The sequence below is a fragment of the Telmatherina bonti genome (assembly GCF_933228915.1).
Source record: "Telmatherina bonti genome assembly, chromosome: 3".
Lineage (NCBI taxonomy): Eukaryota > Metazoa > Chordata > Actinopteri > Atheriniformes > Telmatherinidae > Telmatherina > Telmatherina bonti.
The window spans coordinates 29982731-30000230 of NC_136621.1; the positions used below are offsets into that span (position 1 = coordinate 29982731).

Here is a 17500-nt window from a genome sequence, read left to right on the forward strand (position 1 = left end):
CCAGCCAAGTAGCACCTAGGATTCCACCTGTCACTGGCATGTTGCAATCGCGGTTTGTTCTCCCTTCAGCATCTCCTGTTGGCACATCGTAAGGCGGGCAAGCGACCGAGGAGTATGGCAAGCCATAGAGGAGTGGCGGAGAGTGAAAAGTGACGCGTCGGTGGAACTGCGGAGGTGGAGAGTTTGACCCCCCTCCCCTTCCCCCTGTGTGCCTGTGATGGCAGTTAACACCTTCATGCTTGAAGCCATTGTTATATTGTGGATTGTCAGTTACCAGTTAGAGATACTGTATGTCTCACGTGGAAAAGTTTTAACTGTATCTTGGTCACAATTTTGGAATGATGGATGAGTACAGATGGCTCAGTGGGGCACTCACAATGAATTTACAGGTCAGATATATAGATCTGGCTTATATAGCCCGATGAGATATTTCAAGCATTGTCTCTATTGAAGACCCTATTCAGCTTCCAAGGATATGCTGCAAAACCCATTAAAGATTAAATAGTTAAGGAGAGAGAGGTCTGGGAATTGCAGCCTGTAGACTGCAGCTCCTGCAACTCATGTAGACTTTGATAATATCCTGTGATCAGGGCAGGTATATTAAATCAGTTACAAAAGTCTCCTCTCACAAATTTAACTTCAGATAACGACACTCCATTACACACACCGGAAATAATTATTGTAAACAGAGATGTCACATGCATGCAAAGTAGAGGTAGTGGCAAAATGGAAGTGGCGCACTCATCAAGTAATTGAAAAGGCAAAAGTTTGGATACTTTACATATAATGATAGTACAAAGACATTCCTTATTTTGCCTCCTCTCATTTCCACTGTTATGGTCCAATTTTGAGGAACACAACCCTCCCCCATCCCACCTCCTTTAAAAATTTAATCATTCATCACTTTTTATACATCCTGATAGTTACAATTTGTAGTTGACTTGCTCCTAATCTTGTGATTAGATTTTTAATACCAAATATGCCTTAAAAACACAGTGAACAATTGAAGGTTTATAAGTGGTTTTAAATGGTTGTAGTCATAACATCCACAAGCTGTGGTTGTGGTCCATTATTGGTTAATTAAACTTTTGAGAGTTAACCTTTTGTCTGGAGCTCCAAAAATGACATAAAAAAAAACAAACAAACAGGAGAATCAGGACTTTTTAGTAAAATGATAGTGAGACTAAACATTTCAAGCTGAAACTGTTTCAAAACAAACTCATGACAATAACATATTTTTATTCAGTCCTGCAACTGATTATCCCAACATGTTTTTTGTCTCTTTCTTCTCCTTTCATTTTGGTTTTGCATCTAGCCATTCACAAAACTCTCCTTTTGCAAATCTTACTGTAGGCTATTATACTCCATTAGTTTCCTTGAGTGAACCTTGAATGAGAAGAGTCTGGCACAGCAGGAGAAGAAAAAAAAAACCCACCAAGTATAATTATTTAGGCTGGGACGTCACATGCCAGCAGATAAGCAGAAATACTGGTAAAATCCAAGTAACACACCCACAGTGTAGTTGAGTAACTTGACATGGAATTTGCTCCTGGATGACACATTCTCCTCTGTCACAAGTCTCTGTTTGAGACTTGCTATTTCAATAGAAATACTGCTAAATTTATTACCAGAGCTGCAACCGAAAAGGTCAAAGTCAGAGGTGCCGATTTCCAGTCTACCATCCTGTAACTTTTAGATGCAGCCCTTTTCCAACACAAATGAATCAAAAAGCAATTCTCTTCTTCGTGTCATCCAGATCTGCAGAGGAAACAAGAAAATAATTTGATTCAGGTGTGTTGAACAAGTGTCCACAATTTAACTGCTGCTTCTTGTCTGTTGGTGTAATCATCTTAGACATTCACAATTTCTTCATCTCGATCAATAATGCAAGAATGGAACTCTAACCTTTGCTTCTGCACCTAACAGTGACCCACTTAAAGAGTGATGATGGTGAGGACAACTCTAAGAAAACTTATTCATTCTGCCCTTCACGGCTACTATTGTTGTGCAGTTTCAAAGGATTTAAACAGCATGGGAGTCAAAACAAGATAGCAAGGAGCCAAGAGCATAAACAGTGACAGCAGCTTACAGTGACCTTCCACAGTGACCTTCCATCTCTCTTCAGTACCATTAGATCTCAGAGAAAATGTTGTCTAAGTTTTTAGGAAAAATAGTTTATAACAATTAGTCATGTAAAAGGTATTTTGATCATTATTTAGACTATTATGATGTATTATGGGAAGAAAAATATCAGTACATGGAAACTGATTTGCCAAAGAGTCTTGGATTTCCCCATGTAAGACTTTGTGTGGGATGTTAAAGATAAAAGAATAACATATTTTAAACCCTCCTGCTATCCCTGTCTTTAAAAAAATCTGTAATGAAACGACAGTTTTTCAGATATATTCTAGTGGGACTTATTCTTGCATTTTAATTCCACAAGTGGGAAGAAAAAAATACTTCTTCTCAAATTGCTCTTCATGCTAAATAATGCTCGCTCTCAGCTGCCAGCTCTAATAAATGAAATGGCACAAACTTACGTAAGAGTTTGTCATTCTAAAGTCTGGCCAACATTTTTACTTGTTAGAATTGCACGCGGAGATCCTGGGGAAAAGATAAATAGGCGTGAAATAGATGAGAGAGAAAAGATCTCACGTGGGCAGGGCCTGCATCACGACCACTCCCATACTTTTTAGGCTATAAGATGGAGGCACATTTATTTCTGAGCCTGCACTTATAGAGAGATTGGCTGGGAAGGAACTTCATCTCTTCTCCGTTCAGACGCTCCAGCTGCTGTTATCAGACTGCGACATCGATGGAGACGACAACTGATTCACCAGACGTGGTAAGCTTTGCTGCAACTCTTTCACATCAATTTCATGTAATTTTTTAAAACCATGTTTCTTTCTTATTCATATATAAGTTGAATGTTTTACTTTTATTAAAATCATTCAAGCAAATGTAAGAAATGTTAAACATATACCCCAAAAAAGTATTTGATTCCGCTTGTTGTCCTCTGCGTCACTAAAATTGGTGAATAAAACTTCAAGAACTTGTGTTTTATTAACGGGTTGTAAAAACAAATTCAAATGTAAAGAAAAGAAACCATCAAGCTACAATAAAACAAGACTAATTTTAAAGGTAAAATACGCCGAATCTTATTAAAATATGACTGGACTGAATGGAGAGAACATCAACACCTGGTTTAAACGTCAGCTCTCTGCAGACTGAAATCCACCAGCTGCTGCTGACTGGTTTTTAGTTTCGGATCATGTACGGACACTGCTTGGCTTTGTTCTGTGTTGTTGAGTCCAATTAAATGTGGTATAGACTTATCTTTGCTTTTTTTCCCCTCTCTTTTATAATCTGGTTTGAAGAAATTTTGCTCCAAGCTTTATTCTTTAATTTTTTTATTTTTTTATTATTTTTTTTTTTACAGACGGATTTGGATCACATTGGCTGTGATGAAATGTGAGTAGAAATTAAATGCAGCAATTTCAAGATAGATAACCTATGTACTACAACACTGAACACATGATGCAATTAATAACTAGGCATAACGAGAACCCATGCACTTTTCAGAGATTTCTGGCATCATTTCACCTTAATCATCAACCTACATATTTCACCTTCTTAAAGGTGGAGTATGTAAGATTTTCAAAATAAATTAAATAATAAAATAACTACAATCATAATTAGAAAATTATTTTTTTTTTAACATGTAGGTTCCAGTCTGTCCATATTTGATGCGTTTTTAATTTAACAGGTTTTTTTTAATAAGTTTTTGAAACATCTAATGAAAAATGACAAAAAGCACTTTTTTTTACCGGTATGCAAACATTTAAGAAGGGTCTTTGTCATTAATTAAACTTGTAATTTAATAATGCATCAAATATGGACAGACTGGAACCTACATGTTTAAAAAAAACTATCTAATTATGATTGTAGTTATTTCATTAGTTAATTTATTTTGAAAATATTGAAAATGTTACATATGCCACCTTTAAAATATGCCAGTCAGTCAGATGTATTTGATACTTTTTTGCTGTTTTATTAGTGCAGAGGCCTGAAGTTGATGCATTTTTCTGGTTTGAATATAGGTTATAAATTTGCTCTGGTCTTATTCAGGTCATCTAATCTGGATTTGGAGAAGGCGCTGGAGGGATGCACAGCTGCCCTGCATCTTTTTCTGAACAACAGGTTTGGGGAAGCCCTTGCTACTTTAAAACCTGGGTAAGTCCCTCATTCTCTCAGAAAGACTTGTGTGTTATTCATTACTCTTGGACATTTTAATCATCTACTGTGTGTATGTATCATTTTTCTTTGAGTATGCACACACACACATTCAAATATATAATATATAATGCTTGTTGTAGGGTGCGTGGCCAGAGTGGCTAACAGATGGCAGTCAGCAGACGTCCTTCAACAAGTTGAGAATTTATTGTACAATGGTGCATGTTGTCTTAAAATACATAGAAAACCACAATGAAAAATTATCATTACACTCATTACATTTTACCACTAAACATAACTGAAGTCAAATAAACCTAAAGTAATCTAACATGCACCCTGCTACCTCAATATCGGCTCCTACGGACAAACAAAATGCCCGCCTTAAATACCCTCACACCTGAATCCCAACATGGCCGCCCCCAGCATCTTCCACCTTTACAGGTACGCGCACTAAATAATGTCTTTTTTCATTTTCATTTTTTCCCCGTTACCACAGATAACTCTCTAAACGGTTTCCCCATCCACAAACACCTGGCACAATACATATCCTATAAAAGACATACATATCCTATAAAAGACAAACCAATTCCTGTGACCCCATACTTGGTACCCTTCAGTGACATCACCAGTTGGGTAAAATCCACTAAATGCAGGACATGAGCAGCTCTTCCTCCCTTTGGTCCTAGAACATAAGTATGATGATTAAATCAAGAATACTAACATTTCATTAACAAAGCAAAGAGAATACTAAACCAAATTATTTCTATTGGTCTGCATCTTTATGGTTGTATATTTTAACTTTACTCAAATACAAAACACAAACAAACCCAGGATTGTTGGTGTCTGCTTACCACTGAGAGGATAAAGAAAAGCATCAGTAACTCAAACACAAAATGGTTAGCTGTTTGTGTGTTAAGCAACAGTGACAAGTGGTGGCACCTTACCCACTTTGTCACAATGCTGTTGAGTCATATGTAAAATGACTAGTTTTTGTTGTACCGCTGTCTTTTTAGGAAGAACGACAGTATGTACCATGCAATGGGCTACAGTAGCATCTTGATGATGCAAGCTGCCATGACCTTTGACCCAAAGGACATGGATGCTGCCATGACAGCATTGCGGGAAGCCCTGCACACCTGCCAGAGGTACAGCTCAATTGTTCCTGTAACAAGTTATAAACTGTGTGCATAATAAACAAAGGACTACACTGATTAGAGTACATATTCCAGCTGTGATTTATACAGACATCTGTCAGGTTTAGTTGTTTCATAAGTGAAGTTTAATGAGAATGGGAGTCGCATGAGTGGCTAATGTAGAGGCCTTATAGTCTGCATATCCATTCTTATGAAAAAATGAGAATGAATATTCATTTTATTTTTCAGGTTCTGTAAAACTGAATTTATTCAGTATTATAGTCATCCAACAAGAAAGCCTGAGAAAAAGCATTTAAACTAATATTGTGATTGTAAAGAAATTGTAAATATATATATATTGCTACCTGTTTGTTGACTTAGATTTAGAAAAAAAACTGGATTTATGGAAAGCTTGGCCAACTTGTGGCATGGACAACCAGATGATCAACTTACAGAAGGTAAATTCACAAAGGTGTTTTCTAACATTACAACTTTTTTGAATAAACCATTTTAACACATAGGAGGTAAAAACATTTCAACAGCAAACTGGACAGAAACATTAACCAAACAAAGTGAGGATACATGTACTTCTCATGATAAAACCACAAGATAATAGTTATTATTCTGTCGTATTTGTAAAATTTGTCTCTCTCATTCTGAATTAAGAGAGACTCAACATTTCACATCTCATTAACAGAGGAGATGCATGCAGAGCTATGTTATGCTGAAGTTTTGATGCAGAAAGCTGCTCTCACGTTTCTGGATGAAAGTATAATTGGCTTCATCAAAGGAGGAATGGGTATGCGACACAGTTATCTCATCTACAAGTAAGAAGTTTGGCATTTCTCACTGGTAATTTTGCTGAGCAATTAAACATGAAAAAATATAAATATACACAAGACTACTGAATTGCACATTAAGATGATGTGTCTTCAAAACAGGAATTGCCAAGCGATGGAAAATTCCATAAAAGATGAGGATAAACAGAAACGTACACATGTGCATTTTCGAGGTGGGGTCAGCATGGGCATTGGATCATTTAATCTGGTGAGAGCAATAAAACTTACATTCCTGCACAAATGTTTAAGCTACTTTGTCAGTTCATTTCAATTAATTTTGTTTTGTTGGCCAGTTAGGAAGTTGTACTTTACTCATTTGTCAATTGTGGTAATTATGCTAAATTATAACAGAAATTATCTCAGGACACTCAAGCAATAATGTCCAGACCTTACATTAGTATAAGTAGAAAATACAGATAATTTTGAGCAAGTTGTTGGTAATAGTAGAGAAGGGAAAATTACCTTTGTTTTTTTAATGGAGAGATCTTTTGAAGTATGGTTATCTGCCAATAATTGGGTCAGGCAATGGGGTGGCTAGAAAGATGAAAACTGAGAAGCAATAACTTGATGGTTTTATGTCTGTAACTGCAGAGCAAACATATGCAGGGTGTCTGCAGAGTGACAATGAAAGAAGGTGCACAGTAAAAAAAAAAAAAAGAAAACCCAAGGCCCAAACTTCAAGAAATGGAGATATTGATATGTAGTGGTGTTTATTGAATATGTAGAGGACAGGCACTTGAATCTGGGCCACAGTCAGGGGATGTCTGAAGGCCACCAGAAATGGGAGTAACTGTTTTTTTTCTTCAGAAAGATAAAGCATTTGTCTCAAACTTGGAAAACCGAAATGTTTTGATCATTTCATTGTAGTTGAGAACTTGGAAAAACTGTTATGCACTGATGGATGCAGCTGTTTTGTTGTTCTGATTAAATAAACAAAACCTAACTTTGTGTTTTGTTATTAGATTCTGTCTCTGTTTCCATTCAGAGTCTTGAGACTGATGGAGTTTCTGGGCTTCTCTGGAGACAGGGTAGGGGACATAACCTGTGTTGTCATGAAGGCAGCTCTGAGACAAGGTTTTCAATTAAGTACATATTTATTTATTTATTAATTTTCCCTGCTAACCATTTTATAGGAGCTAGGTTTGCAAGAGTTGAGGGAGGGAGCAGCAAGCAACAGCCTGAGATCAATTCTCAGCACTCTGACTCTGCTGATGTTTCACCTCTATACCACAGTCATACTTGGTGAGTAGATTAGGATTAAATGCATTTTCCTAGATCTTAATCCCTCATTCCTTTTGTTGGAAGCTGTGTTTCTTTTTCTTGGATTCTGTAGTTGTGGGAGGAGTGGTAAAGGTTTTTTGGATTCTTCCCTTAGGTACTGGTGACGGAAACCTTACTGAGGCTGAAACTCTGCTAAAACCCTATGCTGAGAGGTTCCCCAATGTGAGCTGTGCTGAGACTGATTGATGTAGCTATTGGCATTTCTTTTTCTAGTCAGGGAAACTGCATTGAAGTGTGATAATTTGAGGCCATTTGTCCACAGGGAGCCCTCATGCTTTTCTACACTGCGAGAATTGCTGTACTCAAGGGCAATTTCACATTTGTAAGTGCTTGCATATCTGTGTATATTTGCAGCAATGCTGCTAATCTTGTAAAAAGAACTCAAATCCAGTGAATCTGGGTTTCCCTGCAGGCCCAGGAGAAGTTCCTGGCATGCATTGCAACTCAGGAAGAGTGGCGTCAGATTCACCACCTGTGCTACTGGGAGTTGATGTGGGCTTTCTCCTTTGAGCAGAAGTGGACAGAGGCATACCGATATGCTAACTTGCTCTGCAAGGAGAACAGATGGTCCCAGGTACCGTTTCTTTTTTTTTAATTTATTTTTTTAATAAAACAAACTGACATTATTCAATGTTTTTTTGTAGGCCACTTATGTTTTTCAGAAAGCTGCCATCTTGAGCATGCTCCCGGAGGAAGAGGTGACTAAACTGGGAGAAAATGTTGTGGCATTGTTCAGGTGTGCAAAGCTCACAATGTTACAATGAACAAAATCTAAAATTTGGCATTACATATTTCCATTTTGACTAAATGAATTTCGGTTCATAGGCAGGTGGATGGTCTCAGATTAAGAATTGCTGGCAAATCAATTCCAACTGAGAAGTTTGCAGCAAAAAAGGCTCAGAGATACTCTTCCCCAAACCCTGTGAAACTTGTCGTCCCTGCACTGGTGAGAACATGTTCACTAAGTAAAATAAGGAGATCTTATTATAATCCTTTTTTTTTTTTTTTTTGCACCTTGTAAATGATCATCTTCTCCTTCAGGAAATGATGTATGTATGGAATGGCTTCACAGTAGTAGGCAAAAGGCCTGATCTGACTGAAAGCATCTTGTCCACTCTGGAGAAAGCTGAGGAGCAGCTCAGAAATGATTCAGGTGAGACCAAAGCAGAAATTAGAAAAAAAAGTTTTGTTCCAAATTCAGGAAATAACTAAGTTTTTGTTTTTAATGTGTTGCTGCATCAGAGTATTACCTGGATGACAACTGTGTTATCCAGCTGTTGAAGGGTCTATGTCTAAAAGAGCTGGGGCGCCTGGTCCAGGCTGAGGCCTGCTTCAATCAAGTCATTTCCAGGTGAGCTCATTGTAAAGCCATACTTAAATTTTTTGGGAACCTACCACACATATCCAAAAGTACTCTGTATTCATTATTTTATTACATTGAGGTCTACATATAATTCATACGGCTGTCATTGTTATGACACATGTTTGAGTTGTGAGGTTGATAGAAAAACTAAACTGAAGTTCTTGGCTGTCAATTGGGTTGTGAATTTTATCTGAATCATTTTTGCAGTGAAAATAATATCAAACATGACAACTATCTGGTGCCTTATACCATGTATGAACTGGGCCTTTTGCACAAGCAAAGAGGTGACATCAACAAGGCAATCACGGTCATAGAAAATGCCAAGTAAGTGGCATCTTCACTATATTGCTGCTGAACAGCATTGTGTTCTGCATGGGTTGAATATTACAACACATTGCAATAAAGTTGGAAACTTCATTGTAAAAAAAAAATATATATATATATTGTGATGTCTTGCACAGGATGAACTACAAAGACTACAGTATGGAGTCAAGACTACACTTCCGCATCCATGCAGCACTCAACACCATGGGCTCTTTTGAAGCCAAACTTCCTCCTTCACGTACGCCAGCTTAAAAGAAACTGGCAGCAAAGTAACAGAGAGCATCTTGACACTCTTCTGCTTTGACTGGACTCCAGATCATCATCAGCCCTCTATTCCTCACTTGCCAGAGCTGAGCTCTGAGATATAATGTGGATATAATTATGAAAATATTCTTTGACTTCTGCTAAATCTGTATACAAAATTTGAAGTTGTAATGCAACATGCCCGGATAGATTTGGGTAATAACATTCCTCGTATCATCATGGACACTGTTTTTACACTGCCATGGTCACGGCAGCAACTGTATGTACTCTCCTATGTCAACCCATGTGATTGTTTTCAGGAGGAGAATGATGTGAAAAAGTTTTTATTATTTTGGGCACTTTTGCTGACTCAATTTAGAATAAAATTTCACATGGAGAAAAACAAAAGCTTTTTGGACATAAATCTGTGATTACTGCAGATAAATATTATGGTCACTCTCCAACTGTGGAATAAGTTGCTATTGTAAAACTGCCATGTGTGTTGAAAAAAAAGTCATTGCAGACGGAAGTATTGAAGTATTGTGAGCCTAGCTTTTCCTTTCATTGTAACTTTAGAGACAACACTGTTGCAGTAATTCTGGCTCAGTATGTGTATAATTGCCTGAAAATCCTACTGCAGCCTCTCCACTCCAATGTTTACAAAATGAAATAACATTTAACAGAATAATTCTAAGTAAACTTAAAGTAAATCATGAGAATTAAACCGGATTATCTGAGATAAAAGCTATGAATGACATGGTTGGATGGTTCATTGTGTTCCAGCATTCATAACTTAAAATTGAGACTTTATACAAGTTTCACTATGTCAGAAATGCACAAATGCTTGGGCCAAGACAGAATTCTGAATACAAAACTTAAGCAAACAGGATCATTCTCTTTTGCAAGAAATAATTCATAACCTGTGTTTTATTTTGAATAATTTTACACATGTTTTGAAAAGAAATGTCCAAGTTTACTTGAAATGGACTTTAATCTGCCTACTTCAGATATTTTGGCAGATCACAACTTTCTTTGGAAAATGGAAAGAAAAGAAAGTATCTGAATTTTGGTAAGAGACATTCATCTTGTGATTGCTTTATTTGTTGGACACCTAAAAACTAAATAATACAATGATGGCCTTTAATATAAACCATCACTGACACCTGAACAGAAGGAGGAAGTTGCATTGGGCTATGAAGAAACAGAGGTCGACTGTGGCTGACTTAATGAACATATTCAGTGATGACTATAATGCTAAAAATAAAGAGAACACATAAGCAATTATCTGAATCTAATCAAGCACCTTTGGGACATTGTCTTTTTCCATCTAACCCTGCCACATTGCACCACACACAGTCCTGGAGCTGACTGATGCCCTGGTCCAGGTGTGAGGAGATTCCTCAGGAGAACACAAGCCATTTAACTGAAACCTGGTTTGATACTGGTGCCTCAGCCATTCTCACTGAAGCTGCTCCCCCTAATTATTATTTTAATGTTCATTTAAGAGACATAGAAGAGGGAGTGGAAATTCATCAATAGTTTGAGTGTAAGTCTTAGCAATAATGCTTTTAGATAATTCCTCCATTTGAATATTTGTTTTTAGCAATCCACCTATATTGTGTTGCAGGATTATGGACTACCTAAACCTCCCTCCTATTTTATACAAGATGTTTCTTACTTTTTAATTAATTACTCACAATACAGCAACATTTTAAAAACTGGTGACTTTGCACACTGACAACAGTTCTGATACCATTGCTAAGGAGGTTTTTAAATCTTTTAAATTGTCTAGATTTTGAACAGAAATAACATAGTCTACTCACAACAGAGGACATAACCTGGACATGGTCATAACCTCTGGCCTGTCCACTGGCGTTTCCTCTGTTGTAGAGTAGGCTGTATTGAATCACTACCTTTATTTTTAACATCACCAGTTTTAGCCAACAGGAGGCACCGTTTAGAACCATGAGTCAAATATTACATCTGAAGTGGCTGCAAATTTTATTTTATTCCATACTCCTGCTCAGATTTTCCCTTCATAATGTAATTTTACTGATGATCATTTTAACAGTAAACTTACATTAGTTATTGATGCTTTAGCTCCATTTAAAGCTAAGATAAAAATAAAAAAAAAAGTCCAAACCCTGACCACCATGGAGAAATGACTAAATCAACGACCACAAAAGAAACTCCAGGAGAGCAGAGAAGAAATAGAGGAAAATAAAATTTTTCATTTAGAAATTTTAAAAAAAGTTAAAACTGACAAAATTGTCTCACAGGCCAGAAATTCATTCCTGCAATCTTATTACAGAAAACAAGAAAATCTCTTATTCCATTTTCAGTCAATTGATCTTTTAATAAACAGATTTAAACAAGTCTTCCATGCCTGCATCAGATGCTGCATGTGAGGACTTTGCAGACCTCTTCAAAAGTAAGACCAATGCTTTTAGATCAAGCCTTTTAGCTACACAAAATGTTGATTTTTTTTTTTTTAAACAAATCTCAAGCACTGTTTTTTACCAGAGGAAACACTGGAGAGTTCTGTCCTTGTTGATTCAAAGATGCTTGGTCAGGTTTTCTCCCAACTAAACTCAACAAACTGCCTTTTAGACCTGATTCCCATATTGTTTTTAAAATCATTTTCTAGTTTCTTTGAGCCTGAGTTTTTAGATCAGGGCGTGTCCTGCAGGTCTACCAAGTGACCCGGCTGGAAAACTCCTGTCTCATACTCAGACAAGCTCTGCTCATATCTGCTAAATACACATTGATTTGAATCTGGTGTGTAGCAGCTGGGACACTTAGGAAAACCTGCAGGACACCAGCCCTCGAGGACCAGGATTGGTGGTTCTTATTTCTTATTTCTCGGTCACCATTGAATATACTCAAAATACTTCCAAATATCTGTGATAGGTGCTTTTACAGATACAGAAGTCTCCACAAGTGTAGATCAAAAAGCATCTCAGCTAATATAATCGATGCTTAACTGGTGAAGTTAATCTGCAGCTCCTTTAACTTTATCTGACCATAGACATAACAAAAATACATGTATATGTCTCTCTCCGCCTGACGCCTGTGCCCACTCCGCCCCTCCCACCCCTGCTGAGAAGATGCTCATGGGGAAAGAGATGTTGTCTCTTCACCAACAGGTTGGGATGCCGGTGTTGTCAAAACATTTCCCCCTCCACCCCCAAAACCGTCCATTAGGACATGTTACAATTGTGACAGGAATATGAACATTTCTGAATTGATTAAATTAGAAAATAACTAGTAGCAGGCTGAAGTGGTTTGCCGTGTAATTTTAATAAACATGAGGTCATAACACAGTGAATAACAATCCACTATGATGTTATTTAATCAGTTATAAGGCTGACATTGCTATATATTTTTTTAAATGGCAATTTATCACCATTAATTATCATGTAAAAACTCCATTCAAATAGCAAACTTTTAAACTAATTTATTAAAGTATTTGTTATTGTTGGTGACATGAGTTTGATGAGAATATAAATATGTTTAAAAAGTACTTTTGTTGAGAGCGCAATTCATTTTGGTGTGAAGGGGATGGGGCTGCAAGAGAGATGGAGAGAGGAATAGATTTGGGGAATTGGCCTCAATAGTAAATATATGCTCTTTGCACTACTTCAATCTCAACGAGAATTCAAAGTATTTACACATTTTTGCATTTTGTTTTATCACAAGCATGCAAATTTAAATGCACTAACCTATTTACAAATGGGCTCTGGCAAGTATCAAACAATGTGGAGTGGAATATGAAGTCCAAGACCACAAATCTAGTCTCTCTGTGGGACATTTGTACTTGCGCGTTATCATTGAACCCATCTACTACCTGCCGGTGGTTCTGTCAACGCTGCTGATCACGTGGTATGTGAGCTGCTCAGCTGATTGGTTGACCGCTGGGAAAGGAACGAAGAAAAGGAGAGAAGATGGAAGGCAACAGAGACGAGGCAGAGAAGTGTATAAAAATAGCGACAAAAGCTCTTGAAACCGGGGACAAAGAGAAAGCGTTGAAGTTTCTCAACAAAGCAGAGAAGCTGTACCCAACTGACAGAGCCAAAGGTAAGGCTGTCTGAGACTTAATTGGCTGTTTTACTGCCGGAAAAGGCGAAATTAGCAAAGGACCAAGCAGCCCCGGATCTACAGGTGTTAGCATGTAGCTAACGATTGGTGACATCAGTCACAGTCGTATGTTCTCAGATGTTAATCTGTTGACTACTGTATTACGTCCATTAATAATTATGTGATTACATAGCAACGGTGAGAGATGATTTGAGGCTTAAGAAGAGAAAGTTTAGCCCTACGCATTCCAGCTACCTTAGCTGTCGGCCTGAGAGCTAACCGAGCAAGCGCGTCTTTTTAAAAGGGTTTACCAGTAAACATGGTGAAAATTGGAGCGCACAGTTTGGCTAACTTTTCTACTGCCTTGTTTTAAAACACCAAACCTAAGTTACTGCTTATCAGGGCATGTCAGATTTGCCATTAGCTCAAATAAGTCAGTGCTGTTACAAGGTCCAACGGGCTATTATCTTATTTTAATTCTTAGATGGCTCTAATTTCACTTTCACTTGGATTATAAAATATGCTCTATGCAGATTGTCACTGATGTATTAATATACTTCTGTTTCTTTGTGGTGGGGTCAGAGCAGGCAGTTGAATCCAGGGAAAGGATTTAGGGCAATACGTCCAGGCCATACAACCAGCAGCCAATCCTTTAATTGAATGATTGGCCCGGAGAGAGCCCTCAAGCATTGGCTAATCCGGGACACGCCAGTGTCTGAGTTAACGGTAAACTGCTGTTCCGGGTTGGACTGCTTTTTTTTAGAGGCTCTGAATGATGACATAATCATTTAACTTGCACATATATGATTAGTTACTACTTGGTTGTTAAACTGTAACATGTCAGTTGAAATTTTGCCGATTTTAATGTAAAAAAACTGTCCGATTGTGTGAGTAATTAATTAAGTCTGCTTGTGCCTCAACCCTTGTCGTTTGCAGTGGATGTCTAAAACATTTATTACAGTTTGCTGCCAGAGGAAGTGTGTGGTTTAGCAGATTTGAAAACACTAGGCCATGACCACACAAAATGGAAACACAGAGCTCAAATTCTACGAGTGATTTATAATTTATTTAATCCTATTCAACTCTCTCCCTTTCTGATGCTTAGGCCAAATATATTCTTTACAAAGCTAATTGAATCAAGCTATCAAAAAATGTTTAATTCTTATTTTTTAAATTCTTATTGTTACAACTTATTAGAACCTCGAACAACATGCACAGACATGTAATGTATTAAGACTGTGCTATGTAAACATTAATTTAGCAAAACACAAGGAATCATTTAAAGGTTTTCAAGTGTCTCTGCAGTATTTGTTAGTATTTACACTTCTTAGTCCCTATTCTTATTTAGGACTTTTAGTAAAGAGAGTACAGTAGCTATTATCTATTAATCTTGATAAGAGACTGGTGGAATAACAACCAGACCAGCTGAGATCATTTTATGACATAAACATGATTGCTGATTCAAGTCAGAAGTGGTGAAAATGGTGGTTGCAAAACAGGATATGGAAAATGAACTTAAGTTGATTACAAGGCTTTGTATTTGTTCCTTTTTACACAGCTGGAACTGTAAACCAGAGAACTGGTGTTTAACACAAGTTGAACAGTGAAGAGGCCTACACTGACTGGTACAATGGGAATAAAACTTACATGATGAGTTAGAGCCGTGTTTCTCAAATCCGGTCCTCAGGCCCCCCTGCCCTGCCTGTTTTAGACATGATCCTCCTCCAAAGCACCTGAGTCAGTAGCACCCTTGATTTCTCCCGTCTCTTGTTAATGGGGTTGCATTAAATAATTAGTAGTCAAGATGCTTGTTGTATAATTAGAATTTTGATTTAGTTTTGTTGACAACGTATTTAATAAAAAACATATTGGTCACTGATTGCAGATTGAGCAGTTTTGAACACTGCAATCAAAATTGTCAATTTCTGGAATCCGTCTTACTTGCACTTAATCAAGAACAGATACAAAGGGAACATGATGTGAAAAAAGTACATTTCATGAAGACTGATTAATAATGTGCTGGTGTATGACTCGTAAAAATCATATTCATTTATAATCAGTGAGTGTGTAGGGGACTCCCAATACTACTGATTGAAGGACAGGTGACAACCCTGGATGGGTCACACGTCCAATTCAGATCATTACAAGTTAAGTTTATTTGCAGCAAGGGCAGAGATCATTGATATGTTTTTATAGCTGCTGTATTAACTTCCCAATCTGTGGTTGTGCTACTTATGCTGTTCTTGAGTTGAAAACATTTAACTTTGGCAACGTTGAAAAACATAGAAAATTATTCCGTGAATAGAAGTAATAACGTGATGGAAATAAGCTAATCACTCTGAAACTTTTAGATGCAACCCTTATACAACATATCTGAATCAAATAACTGAATTCTCTCTTCTGCATGTCATTCAGCTCTGCAGAGGCCTGGTAAAGAGCCAGTCATTTGATTCAGATGATTTGGACAAGGGTTGCATCTTAAAATTTCTCAAAGACCAAACTTGGGCACCCCTTCTCTACAGAGTTTTTACAAAGTTTTATGTAACAATAGTTTAAAAGTTTGTCAGCGTTGATGAGTACTTATGCGCTTAGTGTGTTGAGTGTGTAACGTTGACTGTTTAGAGTAGTTCGGACAGCATAGGAATTATAGAAAGCACATGCAATCTTTGCCAATTCTTTGGTTGAAGTTAACTTTTCATGAATTTAAAGGTGAAACTTTTACATGACACGGAATACAATGGTTGGAGAGCTGCCACTGGGACAGCAGTGAAGGTTTTTTTACCTGACATCTTAACCAGCTAATTTCACCTGATTAGCTGCATGGCATGATCCTGCTCTGTAGTCATGTTTGGCTTTTAATGATGCATGACTTTTCTACATGGTTCCTTCTGTACTATACATAAAAATATAGTAACAACAGAAAAAAAGTCCCAATGAGCTTAAAAATTTCTTTTGAGTCAAAGACCAGTGTATTCACATTGTACTGAATTGTCCAATGTTTTTAGTAAATTATTTTGTATGTGTATCTCCATTAAAAGAAGTCTTTAAAAAGGTGGGATTCCTTCTGCTCTTCTGAGTCATTTTTCATGACTGTATTTTGTTTTTCTCTTTAGCTTTGTTGGATGCAATAACAAAAAATGGAAGCTCAGCAGGTAATTGTGCCTATCGGAGGAAACCAACGGAGCGCACAGAAAAGACTGCTGCCCAGCCAGAAGGAGAGTGTCGAGAATCTGAAGGAAGTGATTCAACAAAAGGCTTTACCCAAGACCAAGTAGAAGGTGTGCAAAGGTGAGAATTTACTACTTAATCTGTAGATTTTATTATATCCTCCCCTCATGAGGCTATTTTTATGTTGCCTTACAACTAGCACTGTGACAACGCTACTGTTTTTATAATATTTGATTAAACCCTTTTATCTGTGACCAAAGGAGGACACAGCAGCCGTGTTTGTCAGTCGCTATTTCTATGGGAACGTGTTTCCCATGAGGGGGTTTTTAGCAGCGTGTACTAGACACCAGGCAACCATAGCATACTTTCATTCTAGACCAGACAGAAATGGAGGCTGTGAAGAGAGCATAAATTTAGCTACAAAGCAGGTACCCTCCATTCAGTTCTTTTTAAAAGTATCAGCTTGATGATATGTAAAGGAAAATGCTCGTTTTGGTGAAAATTAATTTAAGCAATCATCCTTTTTCTTTGGGATTTCTCCCCAGTAGGGAAGTTTCACAAGACTAAAAATTGCATCATGTCTTCTAAGACAAAATAAGACTGTTTGTGTACTTTTTACTAAAATTATCTCCATGAAACTTCATGTTTAGTTCTGCTTCAGCCTTGGTTCAGAAACAAATCTGGATGATACCAGAGTGTTGGGAATAAAACATCTTATACACAACTAATGCTGTCTAAACTTTATTCAGCTTTTAACAGATAAGTGATAATTTGTAGCTGTCTTTACTTGTTCCTTTTTTTTCATGTTACATTCATGTCTTGTACCTTTTTTTCAGAAT

At 37.2% G+C, this 17500-nt stretch overlaps 2 protein-coding genes across 2 annotated transcripts in view; both read left to right on the forward strand.

Annotated features, from left to right (window-relative positions):
- Window positions 1–217: 217 nt before the first annotated feature.
- On the forward strand, window positions 218–9425 carry LOC306773762 (tetratricopeptide repeat protein 39B-like; the record flags this gene model as incomplete). Its single annotated transcript, XM_079263663.1, has 17 exons — window positions 218–288; window positions 4129–4233; window positions 5247–5378; window positions 5748–5824; window positions 6064–6193; window positions 6308–6413; window positions 7168–7233; window positions 7339–7447; window positions 7581–7648; window positions 7749–7808; window positions 7899–8060; window positions 8131–8222; window positions 8312–8432; window positions 8528–8639; window positions 8729–8837; window positions 9057–9173; window positions 9311–9425. The coding sequence occupies 17 exons, from the start codon at window positions 218–220 to the stop codon at window positions 9423–9425; spliced, it is 1752 nt and encodes a 583-aa protein (XP_079119789.1).
- A 3925-nt stretch (window positions 9426–13350) lies between these two features.
- dnajb14 (DnaJ heat shock protein family (Hsp40) member B14) overlaps window positions 13351–17500 on the forward strand; it is a 6659-nt gene continuing 2509 nt past the window's right edge. The window contains exons 1-3 of the mRNA XM_079238244.1: window positions 13351–13493; window positions 16607–16781; window positions 17498–17500. The exon at window positions 17498–17500 is cut by the window's right edge and continues 143 nt beyond it. Of these exons, the coding sequence (XP_079094370.1) occupies window positions 13361–13493; window positions 16607–16781; window positions 17498–17500 (311 nt within the window). The 5' untranslated portion in view covers window positions 13351–13360. The remainder of the gene's footprint in view (window positions 13494–16606; window positions 16782–17497) is intronic.